General features: G+C 32.3%; 1 protein-coding gene across 1 annotated transcript in view; it reads right to left on the bottom strand.

The window, feature by feature from the left end:
- Nucleotides 1–18953, bottom strand: part of LOC143230472 (neprilysin-2-like) — an 84886-nt gene extending 65933 nt beyond the window's left edge. The window contains exon 1 of the mRNA XM_076464103.1: nucleotides 18730–18953. Within this exon, the coding sequence (XP_076320218.1) occupies nucleotides 18730–18794 (65 nt within the window). The 5' untranslated portion in view covers nucleotides 18795–18953. The remainder of the gene's footprint in view (nucleotides 1–18729) is intronic.
- Nucleotides 18954–23399: the final 4446 nt, after the last annotated feature.

Here is a 23399-nt window from a genome sequence, read left to right as displayed (position 1 = left end):
ATAGAAACAATGAATATTTATAACAAGTGTTTTATCTCGAAGAAAGAACTATGATCAGTAATATTTAAAATGATAAATATAAATTTTGTTTTCTGGTATTAAAGACATTTTTAAAAACTAATATTTAAAATTAACTATAATAACAAAATATATATGCAAATTAGATTTTTTAATAACCTAAAAATATGTAATACTTTATATGAGAGATTATTTTAGGGTCCCCTTGGTGGCAAAGAGGTAAGCTTAAAGACGTATAATATCAAACTCAGTAGTATGATGAATGACAGTGCAGAGAGCCCGTGGTGTAACTTAAATAAATAATAAACAATCTGTACTTAGTAGAATCATAAGTTTAAGTGACAGAAATAAAATTATCATTAACTACCGATCAATGCATAGATGGGAACTAAAAATAATACAGTAGTTATTATAACTAATATAATATACTGGTTTGTTTTTTTAATTTCGCGCAAAGCTACACGAGGGCTATCTGCGTTAGCCCTCCCTAATTGAGCAGTGTAAGATTAGAGGGAAGACAACTAGTCAACACCACTCACCGTCAACTCTTTTACCAACGAATATTGGGATTGAGTATCACATTATAATGCCTTCAAGGCTAAAACGATGAGCATGTTTGGTAGGATAAGGATTCGAACGCCCGACCTTCGGATTACGAGTGGAAGGATTAATACAGCGGTATAACTAGTTTTATGTGCCACCGTGAAATAATAGCTTATGATTCAAACGTACTGATACCCTCGCTAGTACAGCGGTAAGCCTACGGATTTATAACGCTACCATCAGGGATTCGATTCCCCTGGGTGGGTTCAGCAGATAGCCCGCTGTGGCTTTGCTATAAGAAAACACAAGCACGAAGTGAGTGCTCTCGCTGTTGGCAGTATTTCTTGCCGTAACACTATTTTTGTAAAAACTGAAATTTTCAAACGTTCTTTATCAACGGTATGTAAAAAACCTAAAATACGTAATACATTTCATATTAAATGATAATATTTAGTAACTTAAAAAAGTCAAGTGTATAATATAAACAACAATATTAAGTAACCTAAAACTCTTACAATATATAAATGACTGATTTCATAAATTTTGACATAAATGACAATTAAAAAAGTAAATTTAAGCAATGTAAACGATCATTTATTTTGTTTAACTGACAACTCAACATACTATACATTTTATGAAGTTAAAAACACGAAGTGGTTATTGTAAACCACAATTTTAAGTTCTTGATACAACTCATTTTTAGTATTTTTAAACTTAAAATACTTAAAAAGAATGACAAAAATTTGAAGTTTCCTGATTTTAGCTTAATGAAAATGTTGCGTATATTAAGCGTATACAATTTTCAAGTATTAAGACGTATTTCAATAGAATATTTCTCTTTGTTTTGTTCATTATAAATTATTCTTTACATTAAACAATTCAACTGAGATAAAAACATGAAATTTCTGATTCTAAGTAATGATTTTAGTAAAAATAAATCTTAAAATGTTCAATATAAAAGCCAAGTTTTAATGAGTGAAGACAGTGAAGTGTTTGGTAAAAGAACATTTTTAAACAATTAATCTTTAACCGCTTGATTAATTGCTGGGAAAACATCTATAGCACGTTTTGCTTGTTTGTTTGTTTTAGAGCAAAATTACATTGGGCTGTCTGCTATGTCCACTGAAGAATCGAATTCTAGAATTTAGCGTTCTTCCACCCTGACCTTTAAGACACTAAAAGTAAAATAAATGTAAGGTATAAATGACATTTTTTATTAGTATTCTTGAAATACTTGATATGAAATGTTTTTTTTTGTAAGTTGGAAGTAAACATTAGTATAGGAAAATTACAAAGTGCTCGATACAGACAGTTTGTTTTACTGATACTAAGTTTTAAGATTCTTGTTATAAGGAGTTGTCGAAAAATCTGAAATATTTGATCTAAAATTGAGTATTTCATACTATGTTAAAACTTGCAATTGTAGAGTATAATAGAAAAGAAACAAAGAAATTATTTTAAATCTATTAAAGGCCATGTGCGCCAAATGCTATTAATATAATAATTTATTTATTTCTTGTTGTCATAAACGTGACTCAAAACATCTAAAATATGTAACAAGGTTTTTTTTTCATTTCTCTCTTTCTGGTCACTGAAATTTATATAGAGTTTTGATATGAATTAAACTGGTGTTGTTCCTGTCACGAATTAAACTGATGTTATTCCTATCATGAATTAAAATGATGTTGTTCCTATCATGAATTAAACTGGTGTTGTTCCTATCATGAATTAAACTGATGTTGTTCCTCTCGTGCATTAAACTGATGTTCCTATCATGAATTAAACTAATGTTGTTCCTCTCGTGCATTAAACTGATGTTCCTATCATGAATTAAACTGGTGTTGTTCCTCTCGTGCATTAAACTGATGTTCCTATCATGAATTAAAATAATGTTGTTCCTATCATGAATTAAAATGTTGTTCCTCCCATGTATTAAACTGATGTATTTTCTATCATGAATTAAACTGATGTTGTTCTTATCATGAATTATACAGATGTTGTTACTATCGTGAATTAACAGAATTATTTTCGTTTCATTTTCACTTCTTTTTGTTCTCAATCGTGCACATAGACATTGGTTGTTTCGTCTTTCGTGTTTACCATATACTTCATTTACACTATACACCATAGTTGTTGCCTGTTCCTTAACATTGAAATATTAGATTTGTATAGAATATTTAGAGTATTCTTGAGTAATGTTTGTTCGTACCACTCAGAATCTGTTTATGTTTTCTTCAGAGATGTGTAATAAATAGTACATCTCGTTCGTTTTGTTTGCCCCTGTTTATGATCACGGCTGAAGTAATGGATCGTTTGACGTATTGTTCCTTATGATAGTCTGTTCGTGGCCGTGACCACATTAATGGCTTATTTGAAGTAATAAAAATTTCTCAAGATCTTTTAGTTTGATTTTTTACGCTTGCCTAAATCTAAATTCCAGGTGAGTGTTCTGATAGGTCTCTTTTTCTCTACACAGAAGTTTTCAGTGTGAATTATAACAACTTAGAATTAATTATGTCTGAGTGTGTTAAGTTAATTTTAAACTGTATTGATCTGCATAACATGACAGCATTATCGACGTACCTAGTACACTTTTTTTGATGGAAAAGAAAAAAAAGTTGGAAAAATACAATTTTCAAAATAATGCATGTAATTTTCTGAGACCAATACAGGCAGACGATGACTTTTGCTCATTTTCCAAAGCAATTTGCTTTTAAAAAAAAAAAACACCTTGTAACTAAGCAGAGATCTGAAACTGTGTAGAACTGTTATTGCTTAACAACTTATTTATCATTTAGGTTGCTTTATTCGATCTTGGTATTTTATAAATAAAGTGTCAAAGCTTGCAATATCTCACAACAAATTGTCTTCATAATTTACAAAAACTTTTTGGAGCATTTTAACGAGAACTCAGAATATACTGTTTAGTTTGTTTGTTTGTTTTTGAATTTTGCGCAAAGCTTCTCGAGGGCTGTCTGCGATAGCCGTCCCTAATATAGCAGTGTAAGACCAGAGGGAAGGCAGTTAGTCATCACCACCCACCACCAACTCTTGGGCTACTTTTTTACCAACGAATAGTGGAATTGACCGTCACATTATAACGTCTTTAAAGCTGAAAGGGCGAGCATGCTTGGTGCGACGCGGATTCGAACCCGCGACCCTCAGATTACGAGTCGAACGCCTTAACTCACCTGGCCATGCAGGGCCTATACTGTTTAGAGTTTCCTATGTGGCATACTCTAGATCGAGCTATTGTTGATTTCTTGAGATTTGAAAAACCATAAAGTTTACGAGAAGAAGGAGGCTGAAAGGTTTTGATTTTAGTTTGTCTTACCTCTGAGTGAAGTAAAGACGTTTCTGTTATCTGATTTTAGATGTTTTTTACTGTTGTTTTCTTACCTGGCATGATATTACATTATATATTTTCTATATGAGGTTATCATCCTTGACACATCTTATTTAAAGTATTTTTGTTGAGTGTTTCAGAATTCACTCTGTCGATAGTGAAAGAAGGTCCTAATGTAAGTTTGATGTAAGGTGGTCAACCAATCCCCTTTCAGGAAGATTTTCAAGCATTCCTCTTCCACTTGAGATATTCCGTTATCCTCGTTTGTGGTCATCAATTACGTACGAATACGTTTTCCTTTTCTAAAATCAAACGTTACATGTTGACATATTGTGTTATTATGTGAATTGAACACATTTCACTTCTATTAAAAACAAATAGTGTTACATTTTATGTAAGTTTCATATTGCAGTAAATGTAATTAGTTGTAATTACGTAGTCCCCTCAATTATATAATTTTCTCTGACAAAAACGTTACATGATAAATTGTTCTTCGTATTTTCTAATCTTAAGGTTCACTAGTGGATCAGCGATAAGTTCACGGGCTTATAATTGAAAAGTCTGGGGTGCGATTCCTCTAGTTGGACAGATAGCAGATGGATAATTGTTTAGCTTTACGTTAAAAAAACAATGTTTGAAAAAGAAGTACACGGTAGTGTCCGTACATTAGAAAATACAAGAAATGTGTGCAACACATATCTGGTTGTGCCGTATATTTTTTGTTGTTTTTTTACTGCTACAAAGCTGACCTTAGAATTTACTTTTTTTCATGTTTATGTTTTAACGATGTAGTTAGTTTCGTGCGCTACATTCTTGACGCAAAATATTAACTTATGAAAAAGAAACGGGTACAATGAAGAAGGTGAAAAAGGTTAGGGGTTTGATTAATATGTTTACGTTAATTCAAGCTATTTTCTACGTAAGTCAAAATGCTCCATCTTTTCAGACGTGTAGGAAACGATCTAATTCGCACCCCCAACAATCCGATTTCATCGGGTTGTCATATCTTGAATTTCATCACAGCTCGCTCAATTAAAGATAATTTGTGTTCAGTCACGTCTGTTTCCTATCAACCCGTTTGTGTCTAAAAAAAATATGACGCTACATGTCAACAGTCATACGGAGTTCGAATACATAATCAAGATTCTCATTAAAAATAAAAGAATGAATCAGTTATGCCAGTGTGTTATTCTCTAACTGGACTCTTACAAAATCAGTTTCACAAACAAATGAGGAACACTTTTAACTCACATGACACAATACAGCAGAAGTTTTTAGTTGTTCAACTTAAGTATTACCAATGAAGTTTTATAGGTTACTCGTTACTATATATTTTCATTATTGTGTTTTTTTCATACAAAAATGTTGCTGCATTGCGTATTGGTAATCTTGTCAAGAGTTTCACTTAAATAAAATATTGGAGATAATTACAACCTTTATATCAAAATATAAATACCGGAAATGATCAAAACTTTGATATTAACAACATAAACACTGGAGAGAATCAAAACCTTCACGTCAAGAATATAGATATTTGTGAGAATTAAACTTTTATAAACGATCTAAGTATTAGAGAGAATCTAAACTTTTATAAACGATCTAAGTATTAGAGAGAACCTAAACTTTTATAAACGATGTAAGTATTAGAGAGAACCAAAACTTTTATAAACGAAGTAAGTATTAGAGAAAACCAAAACTTTTATGCTCCTATTGAGTAAGCTATAAATCTGAATGTTTATAACGCTAAACACCTGGCTTCGATACCTGTAGAGGCACCACACTGATAGCTTGCTTATTGTGTTGCGTTATGCTTAACGGCAAACAAATCTTTACATAAGCAATGTAAATAGTGGTGAAAATGAAAACCTTTATATAGATATATATACAGACATATATATATAAAGATATACGAAAAAATTACATAAATAAATTTAATGACCGAAATAGAAACTGACCTTTCAATCGATTTATACGTACTTTTTGTGGGTTAACATGCACTCAAAAAGCACACAATATTGTACTGGTAAGCTTAGGTGAAAATTGTTCCCAAATGTTAGTGTATGCATAGTTCCAAACATGTGTATGGGTTTAACAATAATGGGTTACTCTCCTACTTTCTTTCTAGTTGCTCTGTTGGGATTGTTTACGTTAGTTTTACGTACAATTGACCTAGTAAAAGTGAATAATCTTTTATTGTTTTTTTCAACTAATGGAGAAGCGAAAACTTGTGGGTGTAACCTGCATAACTTATTTTATAACAAAATGGACAAGAATGATATTTGTTTTGCTGATTTTGGAGTAGAGACGTCACTCTGATAAGGTGTATTACCTGAGGGTTTTTTTTGTTTGGTACCCTACCCCTTCCTTCGTATATTTTTACTCAGTTTCGTACAATCCCAAGATTTTTCAAGCCGGTTAGGGTACGAATGACATATTCACAGTTTAGAATAATGGATTGGCAAGAAATATTGTATTGTAAATATTCGATCAATTCTATTTATGTTACAACACCTCAGAAATAGGGTAAGGAACTGATTTTTTTCGTTAATCTCAAATTTTTGGTCGCTTTTGGACTTTTAATGTATATAACATCATCTAGCGGACAGATTTTAAACCTCTTGTAGCAGATTAGCAAAACCAAAACCTTCTTTATATTCACCAAAAAAATGTAAAAATTCGTACCTTTCTATACGGATATTTTCAACTAACAGGAGAAGCGAAAACGTGTGGATATAACCTGCATAACTTATATTATAACATAACGGACAACAATGACATACGTTTTGCTGATCTGGAAGTAGAGACGTCACTCTGATAAGATGTATTACCAGAGATTTTTTGTTGTTTTTTTATACTCAATCCCTTCCTTCATACACTATTACTCACACTACTGAATTTTACTTATATCATAAATCATGTTAATTATTATTATTCATTATTCTTATTTTAAATGTTATTTCAAATTATTAGCTTAGTTTATTACTTTAAAGCTAACCTACATCTGTTAAGCTGTCCATGTCAAGTACAACTTTTACTATAGCGTGAACAAACAATATTAGTTAGGGTAGGTAATATAGCTACTTTATCTCTTAGTATTACCCCTTTACCCCCCAGTGGCACAGTGGAATGTCTATGGACTTATAACGCTGAAAACCAGGTTTCGATATCCGTTGGGGCGCAGAGCTTTGTACTTAATTACAAACAACAATTATTAATAATTATTTTTCCTTTTTATTTTACTTTAGTGCTTATTTTACACTGTACTAATTTTCAATTTATTATTATTTTTAGTTTAGTTTTTATCAAAAATACTTTTTCAGATTGTTTCTTTAGTTCGTGATTTAAGTCTAAAATAAAGTAGACCTAGCCGAGCCAGAAATAACATTAACCTTATTATGTTAGATCTCACTTAAACATAGTTATAAACAAGTAAAAAATTTACAACAGATCAGACATACAGACTGTTGGTTAAAATATTTAACACGTCTAATTCATCTTTTAGTTTTCTATAGTTTATTTTTTTGTTTTTCGTTTTATTACAACAATTATTCTGCACTGTTAGATTAGTCATAGCGTAACGATCCTGGGTTGGCCGAGTCTCTTGAGATATTACTGAGTTTACGGCCGAAAACAAGAAAGGTACAAACTGGTGATGATAATGCATTGTAATCATTGTAGTTCATATAGTTTGAGAATTATATTTAATCAACAATGCTCATTACTAGGTCTATGTGTTTAATTTTGATCTGTGCTTGTTTTGATGACAGTAGTGTCAATACCTTCAAGTTCTCTTACATAAGAATTCAATGATCAAGGTGTCACAAAAATAAACATATTTTTGTTTAACTTAGTTTTCAGTGCATTAAAAATCAAATACTTCTACAGAGCTACGATCAGAAAGATACCAAACTAAAAATTCTGTAGGGCCGAAATTTAATTTCGTTTGCTCTTCTAAGATAACGAGGTCTCTTCTGCTGTTAATTATTTACTGGGGAATAATTTAATTTGACTTTATATTTCTCGTCGATAAGAAATAAAAATGAACTTCAAGTAATCTATATCAGGAGAGAAAAGTAATAAGAAGGTTAGAAAACACAAGGAATAAAAGACGTACCAGAGAAGGTATCAGTTTGATCAGACGTTTAGAAATTTAATAATACTACTCAATCATACAGTGTTTACCTCAAGACTAAATTAATGCAATAATGTATATCAAACAGGCATAATGTACTCTAACATTCAGTTAGTGTGACACTGTTTATCAAACACGCAGTATGCACACCAGGGCTTAATATAATACTGTACACTAAGTATGTAACGACTGATTATGATAAACTCAAATATGTATATATTTATATCGTAAAGTTAGAGTAACTAGTGTCGGGTCAAATAGATCCGAATCATAATAAATGAGTTAATTATAATTCTATAAAACCACAACAATATCCACCCAAATAAGATGGTTCACAGAAGCTCTTTAAATACAAATTAGCTGCCTCGAAGAAAATTCACTTGATCTTTGTTTATAAATCAGTAATATAACACCTTTAAACAAAGGTTAATTAATTACAATACGCAACAGTATTATTCCAAAAATGATTAGAAACAAAGATAAAACAATTTTTTCAATAGATAATTTAATTTCCCAACGAAAAAAGAACAACACTTAATCAAATTTTGCAATCAGCGTAAACTCCTGCTTTAACTGTTATATATTTATGGAAGTTATCATAAATTAATTTGCATCATAACTCTGTTTTTTTGTAGACGCCACTTTAGCTCAATAAAAGTATTACCTAAGGTGAACCAGCACACAAGTCCAAGTAGAAACGTAACTTCAGTGCACATCACATCGCCCTAGTAGAAGTGTTATCTCATTCTCCTGGTAAGTATATGAATTCCAACATTAAAATCTGGGGTTCGATTCCCCGCAGTAGACAGAGTGCAGATAGCCCATTTTGAAGCTTTGCACTAAAAAAAATGGCAACACATTACCTTGATAAATACCACACCACCCTATTAGAATCGTAACCTCCATAGACGTTTCACTAGCCTAGTAGAAAGGTTATTCAATAGCCACCACATTATTCCAGTAGAAACGTTAGATACTTCACTGACTTAGCAGAAATGTTACTTCGATAACACCACACTTTCCTAGCAGAAGTGTTATCTTAATAAAAACTTCACTTGCTTTGTAGAAACAGTACCTCGATATTCTCTCACACCAACTCAGTAGAAACGTTACATCAATATACACCATACTAGCCTAATTAAAAGATAACAATTGCCTCAATAGCCAGTGAATTAGTCAAATCGAAACATTACTTCTATAGTCATCATATTAACCTAATATAAACTTTAGAAAACACTCCACAATTTTAGTATACCCATAACCTAAAATCAAATACCCTAGCACTTCCGATAATTTAATAGGCACTAAACTAGCCTTACAGTAGCATTGTCTACATAACCAAATGAAACTGTAGTGTATATAGAGCCTAAAAAGTAGTAAATCCTTAGCATAGTAAACTTTGAGCGAATATTAGATGTACTTTCGGAAAGTCCTCGAAAGTGTTCTGTTTCAAGAGTAAATGAACCCAAATTACAAGTAACAAATATATATATTTTTTATTTTTTGTTGTTGAAGTTCGTATATCATGCTGTGTTGTAACCTACAAAGTGCGTAATTCTTCTCATGATTTATGGCATTCGCACTTTTTATTAAACTCATGACAGTACAAACTGAAACGTTAAAAATCTCTTAAGTGACTTCAATTTAGAACACCCAGAATATTATTAAATGTTGGTGATTGATAGACTTTTCGAAGCGCCTAGAAACAAGACTTCTTTATAAATAGAAAACTCACTGAGACATTGAATCATCTTTCACTTGGAAGAGTGCAAACCGCCCAGTGAAGTACTTAATTTCAACAAGGTATTTCAGTCAGTATTAGTTATTGCGTATACTCAATTTTTGTTTTCTTGCAGCAAAGTCAGAGCGGGCTACCTGCTATGTCAGGGGAATCGAACCCCTGATTTCAGCATCGTAAATCCGAAAACTTGCCATTCTTTTACCGAGGAACATATATTTTTTTTTTTTTTGTAATTAAGCACAAAGCTACACAATTTGGGTATCGAAGCACACATACCGCTTTACACAATGCGGGTCGCGGGTTCGCGCCCCGTCGTGCTATCGCCCTCCCAGCCGTGGGGTGTATACTGACGGTCAATCCCACTTTCGTTGGTAAAGAGTAGCCCAAGAGTTGGCGGTGGGTGGTGACTTCTAGTCTTACACTGCTAAATTAGGGACAGATACTCGAGTAGCTGCGAAATTCCAAAACAAACAAACAAACCTATGGGAAAGGGCTTTTCTCTGTCCACTACGAGTATCAAAACCCGGTTTCATATATTCTGCTGTGCCACTGGGGGTCATATGTTCAGTTGCTTGATCAATTAGGCGTGTTATTACACAAGTGAACTTATTAATAAGTTAGTTTTGATAAAAATATCTTACTGAAAATCGAAAGGTTATTTGTGAATTTAGGCCAATAAATACAACTGATAGTAGCCTATAGGTTAAAGAAAACATAAATTAATTTCTCATCGTTACGTGGGTTGTACATGGCCTTACATTTATATAATAGTTTAAATGACCCAACCAAACAAAAAACAGATTACAGCATCACTAATTTTATTCATATAGGTTGGAAACTATTAGAGAAAATTCTTGAAGGAGACAGGATGTTTATCCACAATAATTATTTAGAGAATATACTGGAAACAATGCTGTTTTAGATTTATTATTAACTTGTAATAAAAAAAAAAAGAGTTGATAGAGTAGAGACTGGCGAACATCTGAGTGCAAACAAATGTTGCTTCTTTCATGTTTTGTTCCATAAAAAGATAAAGGAATAATGAGAGTTTGGTCTCAAATTTCAAAAACTGAAAAAAAAAATTGAACAGGTGAGACAAGAATTATATGTTATGAATTGTATGCCTGAATTAAGTGGAAATACTGATCAAATATTGGGAAAAAGTTAAAATAAGTACTTAAATATTCAACATATACAAGTTCTTTACTGACAAAAAATAGTTGTCTGCATAAAAGAAAAACAAGTTGACTCAAAAAAAAAAAAAAAGTATAAAAGGTAACATTTAAGAAAGCATTATCAATATATTAACTTTATTCTCGGCATGGCCAAGTGGTTAAGGCGCTCGACTCGTAATTCAGAGGCGCTGGTTCGAATCCTCGTCATACCAAACATGCTCGCTCTTTCAGCCGTGTGGGCGTTATAATGTCACAGTTAATCCCACTCTTTGTTGGTAAAAGAGTAACCCAAGAGTTGGTGATGGGTGGGTGGGTGGTGATGACTAGTTGCCCTTCCCTCTAGTCTTACACTGCTCAATTAGGGACGGCTAGCGCGGATAGACCTCGTGTAGCTTTGCGCAAAATTTAAAACCAAATCATTAAATTTAAATTGACTGCAATTATGGAAGATTACAGAAGATCAAGATAGCTGTTATATTAACAGTAAGAAAATCTTCAAACACATTAAATGTAAGTAAAGTGATAGGTTGGAAGCATGACCTTTGAAGGATAGTACAGGAAGTTTAATATTTGGTGATTCTGTGATGGCTAGGTTATTTTCTTCTTCACTCTTTACTAATTAAGGTTTAAGTAATTGTCCTAATAAATGGAAATAGGATTGCATAAAATGATCACATTAATTCTGAGTTTATTAAGAAAAAATTAGGAACTTTAAAGAACGATAAAGCTTTTGGGCCAGGTAACATTTTCCCAAGAGTACTAAAGGAGGTTAAGTATTTGAACGCTTGAATAGTGTGTAAATGCCAGAAGAGTGAAGGTTAGCTAATGTTACTCTTCTTTTCAAGGTAAATGTAAAAAATTATTGGCCTATTATTCCTGCATCACTTTTGGGAAATGATTTTGAAAGTCTTATAAAGTCGTTTAAAAAAGCTCAATATTTTGTTAGATAGTCATAATAATTTCGCTAGGGGAAAATCTTGCTTTACTAACCTTTTGACATTCTTTGAAGAGCTTTGTGCTTATGTAAATGAGAGTACAAGAGTGGATTTGGTGTATCTGAATTTTCATAAAACGTTTGAAAAGGCACCATATAAAGATTTATTTTAAAAGTAACTTTGTGTGTGTGGGTTAGGTCAGCTTATCGGATAAAAACTGAGATAATAAATGGAATTCAATCATTTTGGATTAATGTCACGAGTAGATTACCTCAGAACTCACTCTTAGAACATTAGCTGTTTTTGATTTACATTAATGATGTAGTTGTAGGAATAGTCAGTAAATTATATAAGTTTAATGACGACATTAATTTTGTGGGCGTTGTTTGCTTTAAGAAGGATACTGTTTCTGACAAAAGAATATGAATTGTTTGGTGAGCTGGGCGAATAAATGACAGATGGTTTTTAATTATAATGAATGTAAAGCAATGCATGTTGAATATCATATTTCGAATTATAAGTATAATTTTGAAGGTAATAACTTAGTAGTGTTGAGAAAGAAAAATATCTTTGAGTTCTGACAGATCAGTCTCTAAAGCCACCCAAGCAGTGTCCTGTTGCTTCTGGCAGCGCAAATAGTATTTTATGCTTTATCTATAGAAATACTGTATACAATTTTAAAGAGACTGTAAGTCATTGGTTAGAATACATTTGAAGTGTCTAAAGTTTGAGTTCTTAATTTTAGAAAATTCATTGAATTGTTGAAAAGTGTTCAAAGGAGGGCTACTAGGATAATGCCTAGTTTATCGTACGAGGATAGCTTAAGACCTCTGAACTTGTTTTCTATTGAAAATAAAATAAGATAAGATTTTATTAATATTGTTAACAGAATTAACAATGTATTAATACATCATCTTTTCTCTAAGTTAACAGTAAGAATAAGTTTTGGCATGGCAGGAGTCACTTTCAGCTGAGATAGTTTTATTTTTTTAACTGTGTTTGGCTCTTGGATGTGACAGATGTTAAATCAAAGTAATTTAAGGTTCTTATTGTCGTTTCAGAGCATACTATGTACTGTGTCCACGACGGGGAATCGAACCACATATTTTAATGTTGAAAGTCGATAAAGTTATTGCTAAAATACCGGAAAATGAAATTTAAGGAAAATCTTGATATATATTTTAATAATAATGGCTGACTTTCAGTTTTTATGTTTAGTTTAAGTTAGTTTATATAAGCCGAGAGGGACCAAAACGTCCCTTGTTATGTTAGCTTATGATATCTGATAAAAATGAAAGGATTCATTTGGTGGCATGAAAATAATCAAAATTACATTTTGTAACAATTTAAATAAAGTGCAAACTGCCTGTTTCTGTGTTTATGATAAAAATAATGTATGCATCGATTACTCATCAATTTACATGCATTGATTACTCAAATTTTTCTTTGTATAAGAAAAGTATTGGTAGGAAGAATTCGTATCAGTAAATACCTTTTTTAAAATATCTCTAAACTGCATGTAAGGTATATGTAGATATTAGTGTATGCGATGTATTAAGAAAAAATTCGGAAACCTTAGTAATAACCAAAGATTGATCTTGGCCTTTCGATAAATATCACATTGAAAGCTTACAACTTCTCTGAACCAAACTATAAGCTATAACAAACATAAAAATTCGCGTTATTCACACATATACGCTTACATCAAGTTAAAATTAAAACTATATTTAACTTTTATAAATTTAGTTATACTTTTTATTTCATTTTCGATTTCGAAAAAAATCACACAATTAATCCTGCTTTAACCTGTCTTGGTTTTACTTTTCTAAGCTTCAATTACCTCATATAAGCCCATTAGTTCGTTCTTTAACTGCATTAGTCTGTTAACAGTTAATTTGAACTGCATATGGATATACTTTCTTGTAGTTCTATAATTCAATAAGTAGTTTATTTAACCTGCAATACCTTGTTTGATTTCCTTCTGTATAAATTACACAATGTGTTATCTGTTTTATGCCCATCGCAGGCATTGAAACCAAAATTTTCAAGTCATGAACATTCAGACTTATCATTCAGTACTGGAGGACAAATCCATTAGCGGTTTCTTTGACATATATATATATATACCTACTAGCGGTTTATTTAAAAGCATGAACCCTGTCACACTTTCTCAACATTTGTAAGACTAATAGAACTTTCTTTAAAATGCTTTGGTTTTTTAGGACTCTTTAATGTGTATATATTTATTTGCACTTTCTTAACCAAACACTGGCCTGCTAAACAAGCTTTTTAATCATCTAAACTTACTAGGAACAAAAATAGCAGTTTCAAGCTCTAAATTCATACAGGGTGTTCGGAAAGTCACTGTGCAGTTTTGTCTGTCAATAAATATATAAGTGCACAGTGACTTTCCGAACACCCTATACTATCAGTTTTAATTTCTATGACTCTCTTGCTATTTTTGTTTTAGCTGTACAAGACTGTTAGCACTTCTTTCATGGCTTAAATCTCTCTGCATGTTCAAGTTCTATAAGATATTAGCTCTTTTGTTGAAATATATGAGCTTGTTAGCTCTTAATAATCCTACTGGCAATTGTTAATATGTACAAACCTATTCGTCGCTCCTTAATCTTATAAAGCCTAACATCAGTCTTTATAAAGCTGTATAATCAATACAATTTACCTTTGTAATTCTATTAACCTTGTATAATCAGTACATTTTACCTGAGTAATTCTATTAACCTTCTTTAACTTCAAGAGCCTTTTCGCATTTATTTCAATGTTTGAAAATATATTCACACCATTATTTCTAAGTTTGGAACATCCTTAAACCGATTATTATGGCAATTAAAGTATTCAAAATATAAACAGTAAAATATTGATAAAATTATCCTAAGACAATCTAGAATATCCGTTCTTTGTCCAGATTACGAACTTTAAAAAATGTACTAGTGGATACTATAATAAATAACGCAATTCTCAACTTTTACATATCTATTTATAGCATAACATAAGATTACAGTATTCATTATTCCCTCACTAAATGTTCTGTCTGAGCTGTAAGAACTCAGAACGCGCAAATTTAAAATATGGTATATACTGTGCTATTGTCAAGGTGATTTTATAGAAAGAGGTAGAGTAAAAAGTAGTGATGGTAGGAGTGTTTATTGTTACTCGCTTTCAACACCCAGCTTCTAATGACATTCTACAGTGGTTCGTGTGAATAATTAGTTGATGGTCATTGCACGTAGAAATTGAAAGTTCACTGATTAAAGTAGAAAGTGTGTTTAACTCAAGAAATGGCTTTACGTATCAGCATTATATTGCTGTAATATTGAAGCAGTGACGGCCATTGTTTTCATTGTGTTCCTCCATAGGCAGTTCTAGCGCACTCTGTTAGAGATATGAGACGTTTGTTTGCCATCCTCCACACAATGTGTATGTTGTTTTACAGAAAATGTAGTATTTTTTTGGTGTAAAGACGTCGGGCCATCTATGAATGTAGCAAAAATTAACTTCCGTCAAAAATAATGGAAGTGGGGATTGTAAAACCCCTCAGTAACATGCCTCTTGTTCAAAACTCCCATCTCACAAAGTTTGGTTGAGATTGACCCAATAACCTAGGAGTAGTCAGATAACGGACAGACAGATACGCAGATTTTTGTGTTTTGTATATAAATGGATTCTAAAATGTTAACGACTTCTCTAAATTTGGTAATTACCATCTTTTTATTACATATGTACTGAAAGTCGGAATGACTTATATTACAACGGTCACAGTTATTTCAGTCAAGTAAATACATAGAAATTGATAAATCATAAAGAAAAAAGTATTTGCAAGTACCAAATACTTACCACTGTATTTATTATAAATAGTTTACATAACAAAAGCGATTCTTTAAGAAGTGGTTTAACTATTCAGTCAACATCACCTAAATTACCAAACAAAATTTCGCTTTGCAGCTTCGATAAAGAGTGTGTGAAACTGTGCAACTTTAAGAACGAAGTATTTTTGCATAAGATATTATGCAAAATAATGCATAATATGCATCTTTGCAGCTTCGATAAAGAGTGTGTGAAACTGTGCAACTTTAAGAACAAAGTATTTTTGCACTTTGAAACCTATAGCACTTCACTACTATACATTTAGTAAATCCTAATTAGATAGGAACTCCAATTGAGCATCAAATCTTTTAAAAGTACCAGCTATGATACGGATAAAAACATAATCACAAACTTGCTTTATGTGTAAGATAACATCAACAATAATTACTTTTGCCTGTACTTTAATGTCTTGAAATAAGACACAAAATGAGCTACCTTTATTAAGAGAAGTTTAACAACGCATCCTTTAAATATGTAAATATACTGTTAAGAATGGAGCGGTATGTAGTCTGTTGGTACAGTCTGTGAAATTAACGAAGGCTCAGTTGGATCTTTCGGATAGTTGGAATGAAATATAGAAACATTTATATATATATATAGATACTGAAATGTATCGTATACAATATTAAAAGTAATTTTTACATTCTTAAAATTAGTCCTAGGTGTAAACTTTCAGAGCATATCTTCTTTCAGATAATAGTTGTGTCCAGCAGTATATATGTTAATATTCTCTACGCTAATAGTAGATATCAACATCTCCGCGCTTTTGCTTTCCTCTAGAGTCTTTCCAGAGAAGTATACGCCTGCCAGAATTAACAGTTCTGCCTTTCATTACGATTAACTAGAGGCATACAGATGTTTCGTGACTTTCACACTATTCTCAAGTGTAGTACTAATAAATACTGTTTTCTAAAGTTGTTGCCACTAGCAGTAAAACGTTTATCTTGTATTCAATTACACTTACTTTTCAAAGACATCATGTACGTGCTTTGAGATTTTATTACCTTCACTTTAAAGACCCAACAAATAGCTTAATATTATACTGAATTTAGGAAGTATTTTGAGAGACTATAGTAATAGTAAAGATTTTTGTCGACACATTCAATGTTGAACTCTGGAAGTATTTTGAGCGTCTAGTGTGTAAGAGATTTACTATTATAAATTTATTTAACTACGTATATCTGTATCAGTTTAATATATATTTAGAAATGCATGTAATTTATATTGTTAAATGTGTATTGTGAGAGTCCAGCCTATTCTGTAAAAAATTCAAAAATATATGTTTTACGAGAGCACTAGCGTGTCTTTCAATATTGTTCCCAACCGAGTATTCAAGTAATTCACCTGAAAAGTTTATAAATTGACATGCCAAGAGGTAGTTTAATAATTTTGGTTTGCTACAGTTAGTATACTTTAAACGGAGAAGTTATAACTTTGATAAACGCTGATCCTATTTGATTAATAGGAAACTACTCATAGTTGATCAGGAACGGTTATAAATTTCGAACGTTAGAAACCGATTACCTTCAGTAAATTAACTTCAGACGTTACCATGAGGACATAAGATATCATCGTCGGTAAAAAAGACAACTTGTTAATGGCGTGAGACCAGTCAAGAAAAAAGAGCTAGCTAGCTGTTAAGTGTAACAATATCAACTCATAATTAACTCGCTCATTGTGAACCGTCAATAAAATATTCAATTGCAGAACAAATAGAAGACTTGATATCGTTTGTAAGTTTATAAAACGTTTGTATATAAATCATTATTTGTAATAACCGTTATTACAAATTGTATTGTTGTTTGTATAATAAAATATATTTGTATCAAGAAGGAAAATTGTGTGTAACAATCTTGTTGGCAAATATTATAAATTTGATACGTATTGACATTTAATTAACTTCTAAATTAAAATCAAAATATCCCGCTATTTGAAATCGTAATACGTAACGTACGTAACATAATAAATTGGAGACTCATCCCAGATAAATTATAGTACGTAACAAGAGTAATGCGAAAGGTGTGTATCGAAACATTTTCATTCAATGCTAAATTTTGAAAGTGTTTTAAGAGACTAGTGTAATAACAAAAGTATCTGTCGAAACATCTGTATTCAATAGAGAGGCGCTCTTTTCCTTCTTTCGTTATTCTCATGAAAGAATTGCAGTATTAAGTAGTTCATGAAATTCCTAAACTGCTTATATCTGAATCTGATAAAGTGTCTTATTCACTTGTACTTTATGAATTTCGTGCAGCAGAACTCAATATTATTCAAACTGTGAAAAACTTAAGTTCGTATTACGGTGACGAAAGGAAAATCTACCCCTCATTAAAAGAAACGAAAGACATGATTAGAGCATTAGTTCTCAGAACCAGTGAACTGAAACTCTAAGTCTCAGTTAATTTATAACACAGGTGAAAAGTTAATAAAATTCCTATTACTACGATTCCAACCTACCTAGTTTAGTATTGTTCGTGTAAGAAAGTGCTTTACATATACATGTTACGTACGATGCATGCCTGTTTATAACTGTGCAATATAAAGAACCACAATCACTTATAATATCTCTTAATATTAAAACAACAGATAATGAATATTACATATCAGTTTGGATATTACATATCAATTACACGAGTCAGTGTCTATTGAACTCACGGTGCTTACACATTACATTTCAGTTACAGGTGTCAGTATCTATTGAAATCACGATGCTTAGTTATTACACTTCAGTTACAAGTCAGTGTCTGTTGAATTCACGATGCTTACACATTACATATCAGTTACAGGAGTCGATATTTATTGAACTCACGATGCTTACACATTACACTTGAGTTACAGGAGTCAGCGTCTAATGAACTCACTTTATATCATTACGTCACATTTTCTTCAAACAAATCTATCCTAGAACCGGGAAAATCTAGTATATATTTATTATTAATTCAAAATTTATTCACCTGAATTTTTCGGTTTCGACTGTGCTGGTAAGCGTCAGTTGACTTTGAGTCACTTTATTCGTCATATCCGCTGCTGGCTTTCTCTGTAATACTGGACGCCCAGGTATTCTTCGCTTCTTCCGTAGTATTAAAACTCTCAAGAAACCTTCAGTTATACTGTTACACTCTATCTTTACTGATGTGTGACGGTAATCTTCTGAAAGCTCGTTTCGTCGATGTGAAAGCCCCGCCCTCACTTGAGCTGAAAGGAAAGTAATTGGTTACTTCCATATCAAGCAAGTTCACCTACACGTATGCGTTTTAAAAATAAAACAAGGCTAGAAAAAACAACGATTGTAGCAACAAATATAAGATATTATATATCATATTATTTTTCTAATATACAAACTGGAATGTCTTACGTAGGATCTGTCCAGTGTGCAGAAATGTATACATTTTTTTCGGCTGATATCTACTTATGACAAGCTACAATTTCACACTGAAAAAGATGGTTAGGGCCCTCTACTAGCAGTCTGAGAGTCCCGAGTTCGAATCCTCCATCACATCAAACATGATCGCACTTTCAGCCATGGGGGCATTATAATGTGACGGTTAATGTCCCTCTATTTATTGGTAAAAGAGTAGCTCAAGATTTAGCGGTAGGTGGTGGTGTTTATTTGTTTCGAATTTCACGCAAAGCAACTCAAGGGCTATCTGCGCTAGCCGTCCCTAATTTAACAATGTAAGACAGAGAAGGCAGCTAGTCATCACCACCCACCGCCAACTTTTGAGCTACTCTTTTACCACCGAATAGTAGGATTGACCGTCACATTATAACGTCCCCACGGCTGAAAGGGCGAACATTTTTGGTGCGACGGAGATTCAAACCCGCGACCCTCAGATTACGAGTCGAACGCCTTAACCCACCTGGCCATGCCGCCTAGATGGTGGTGACTACACTGCTAAATTTGGGACGAATAGCGCAGTTAGCCTTCCTGCAGCTTTGCGTAAAATTCAAAAACCAAAACCATACTGATAAACCTTTATATAATTCACCATATGACACGTCTGAGAACAACAGTTTGTTCAAGCGTTCAGAAGACCAAACCAAGAAAGTAATCAAAGAGGTATTCAAAAACAAATTGTTTGTTCTTAAGCCCAAAATTGTTGTTTATCTGTGTTCTGGCCACCCATGATATCAAAACATAATATTTAGTTTCATAAGCCCACTGACTTACGACTTACGACATACGAGTCGTATGTTGTTCATGCTAGATCAGAGATTAGATTGTTTTTTTTTTGTTCATATATTTTTTATACTGGAAACCTCTACAATTTCCTACTATTTCTTCCTCATTTTCCTTATGTCTGCTGTGGATAAACAGCATCGTAAAAACAATAATGTGAAACACAATAGACGCATTCTTGTAATCTGTTTATCTTGAAAAAATAATAAATGCTCCTAATAATATCTCCAAGTAGTTTCATTTTCTAATACGTAAACATACTTTATTGTAAATTGGTAAGAATGTATCAAAGCATTTGTAAGCTATTTGAACTAGTTGTAGTATTTTATATTTTATATTACTTCGCTCATAAAACATATCTTCAATACCTGCACCACTAATTTCGGATATAATCAAGAGATTTCTTTTATTATAACACACATGTAGTTAACCATCTGATGGCTATGAATTATTTGGTCTACAAACCTAAAGATTGTGGAACATATAGAGTTTATCTGCTTTTAGCTTTATATGAATAAATTATTTTGCATTGAGAAAAGTCATCGTATTTTTTATTAAATGCTCTTGCAAAAAGAATTTAAGACACTTGCCATAAAGAGACAATTATTAATGTAAGTTAATTATTTTCAAGAAATATAAGATCCAGTTATATTTACTCTGACAAATTACTTAAAGCTTGAAAAAACTATTTCAAGCAATACAGAAACTGTTCTAGAGCATACTATTCACTGTATTGCTATTTAATAAAGTTATAAGAAAAATCTTATTCGAAACCAATAAAACTGGTCATGGTGCAAATGGAACTTTGGAGCACTAGTGACAAAAAGTTATACAAAAAAAAAGTACTACAGTTAGGTACTTTAATTATATTTACCAACAAATAGTGGGATTGGCCGCCACAGTATAACGCCCCCACGGCTGAAAGGGCGAGCATGTTTGGTGCGCCAGGGATTCGAACCCGAGACCCTCGAATTATGACTCGAACGATTTAACTCAGCTGGCCATGCCAAACCTCACATGACAGAAGAAAGGGTTCAGAACCAAGGCACTTTTGCTACAGGTGTAGCATTCACACAATTGCATCATACACGGAGAGAAACAGCCCCAAACAAACAATGTGATGCAAGATGCAATGAGTGTTGTGAACTTTATAAAATCAAGACTTTTGTATAGCAATCTGTTTCCCATCTTCTCGGAAAAATGGAGTTTATATATGAAAAGCTACTGCTTCATATGGATAAGCACTGGTTATCTCTCGGAAAGATACTCAGTTACATTGTGCAGCTGAGAGATAACTTTCACATTTTCAGACTATTAACCCACACACTAGCAGCACACTCTTGGATAAAAAATAACTTCTATTATGGTGCTACTTGATTGATATTTTCGATAAAATCAACGATATTAACTTGTGATTACAATGTCGTAATTACAATATTTTGCAACTGGGTGATAAAGTAAGTGAATTTCCTAAAACTTTGTGCCATGGAAACCAATTTGAGAAAATACACTGTGGGATGTACCCTTGCCTCAGTGAAGTTTTGGAAGAAAATAAGTTAAATTATAATCTTGTTTGTGGTGATATTTCTATTGATCTCGAAAAACTTCAGTGCCAAGTTTCAGATCAATTCCTGAAAAGAACTAATGAATGGATCAGGAATACTTGTAATGACTACATAACTTATCATCTGCAAAATGCAACTAAAAATAAAACTTTTCAGGAATATTTCAAGTGAAAACTACTTGACCACTTCCAGGTGCTAGTTCATAAAAGATGCTCTGACCTTTCAAGATAAGTGATGGATGTACTTTGCCTTTCACAACAACCTACCTTTGTGAATTAGAGTTTCCTAATCTAACAGCAGCCAAAACAAAATACGAACTCGTCTACAAGTAGAAAGGGTTTCTGAGTTGCTGTGTCAACAATTCAGCCAATAATGGGCTTAATCCAAAGCTCAAGCCCATCCTTCTCACAAAATTGGTGAGTAATTTAAAACAGTTTGAAGAACTATTAAACGGTTTATACACCAACTGTACTTGGTAGACAAATACTTAAACACTATTATTCTATCATCTGATTCTTATATCTGTACCTAAGTATAATTTCTACCAAATGTAGATAGTTTCTGGACTCCAGGACGACTTTTATGAACTTCACTGATCTTTATTTCAGGGTTCTTTTAGCAAACATTTAGAAAAAGACTTTGAAAATCTAGCTTCAGTGGTATATTTTATTGTTTAAAGAGTTTTTCTTATTATACATTACCATTCCTTAGTAAAAAGATAAATACTTTTATAACACCAAGTCGCTATCTGGAAGACCATGAATTCTTTAAAGTTTTCCATTTTGTACTCATTTATGATATAACGTATAAAGCTACCGCCTCTAAAGAAGTAGTTATTTCTTTGTTAATTGGTGTTTTACGTGAGGTTGGGATCTTGTATCCTTCATTAAAGAGTTATTAAGACATAATTAGCATAGATGGATTATCAGGAATTGGCCAACACCACAGAACATACATGAGGAAAGAGGATTTCTTGCACTGTGCTTGTATTATTGTTGCCCCACCCCCAGTGCAATAACTGTATGTCTGCGGATTTACAACACTAGAAACCGGGTTTTGAAACTTGTGTTGACAGAGCAAAGACAGTCCATTGTGTAGCTTTGTGCTTAATTTGAATAAAACATATTATAATTAATTTCCAAAATCATTATCTGTCATAGCCTATCCTCTACATAAATTACTTGAAAAGCCAAATACGCTTTCTTGGACTATTGATTGTGGATAATCATTCTAGAAACTGAAGAAAATATCGACTATTACTTTTATATTACCATGCCCAAATATGAAATATCCACCTATTTTAGATATAGATAACAATGATTTGGGAGTGTGAATAGTTTATCTCAAGCACAATATGTAAAAGAAACGTGAATATCTACTAAAAACAAAATAGTCAATGCCACAAAAAGGAGATACTGTATATCTCAAAAAGAGCTACTACATGTTGTTGGAGACCTAAGTCATATCCATCATGACCTATATGGACAAAAGTTTATATTTCGGACAAATCATGCAAGAGTAAAGTAACATTTAACTTTCACAACCAAGAAGATCAGATAGCAAGATGGCTCCATAAACACTAGAGTATAATTTTAATACCCTACAGCACCTACGAAAATGTTGATTCATTATCCTGAACATCGTGTGTTGTTGAAGAACATAAACACTGTAAAAATAAGGAATGAGTAAGATAGTAAAAATGACCAAAGTATAACAGAGTATAAATTAAGATGTGACAAAAGTGATGACGAAGAACAAATGTGATCCAACACTACTGAAAGCTGCTCAAGCAAAAAATATGAGTTTCAAACAAATTATTCATTGAATCAAAAACTGTGCGGAATGATCCTCGTGGCAAATAGTCACTCTATACAGCAAG

The sequence above is a fragment of the Tachypleus tridentatus genome, chromosome 10 (genome assembly GCF_004210375.1).
Source record: "Tachypleus tridentatus isolate NWPU-2018 chromosome 10, ASM421037v1, whole genome shotgun sequence".
Classification (NCBI taxonomy): domain Eukaryota; kingdom Metazoa; phylum Arthropoda; class Merostomata; order Xiphosura; family Limulidae; genus Tachypleus; species Tachypleus tridentatus.
The sequence above is the reverse complement of the archived record's forward strand: the minus strand, read 5'-3'. Positions and strand labels throughout refer to the sequence as shown.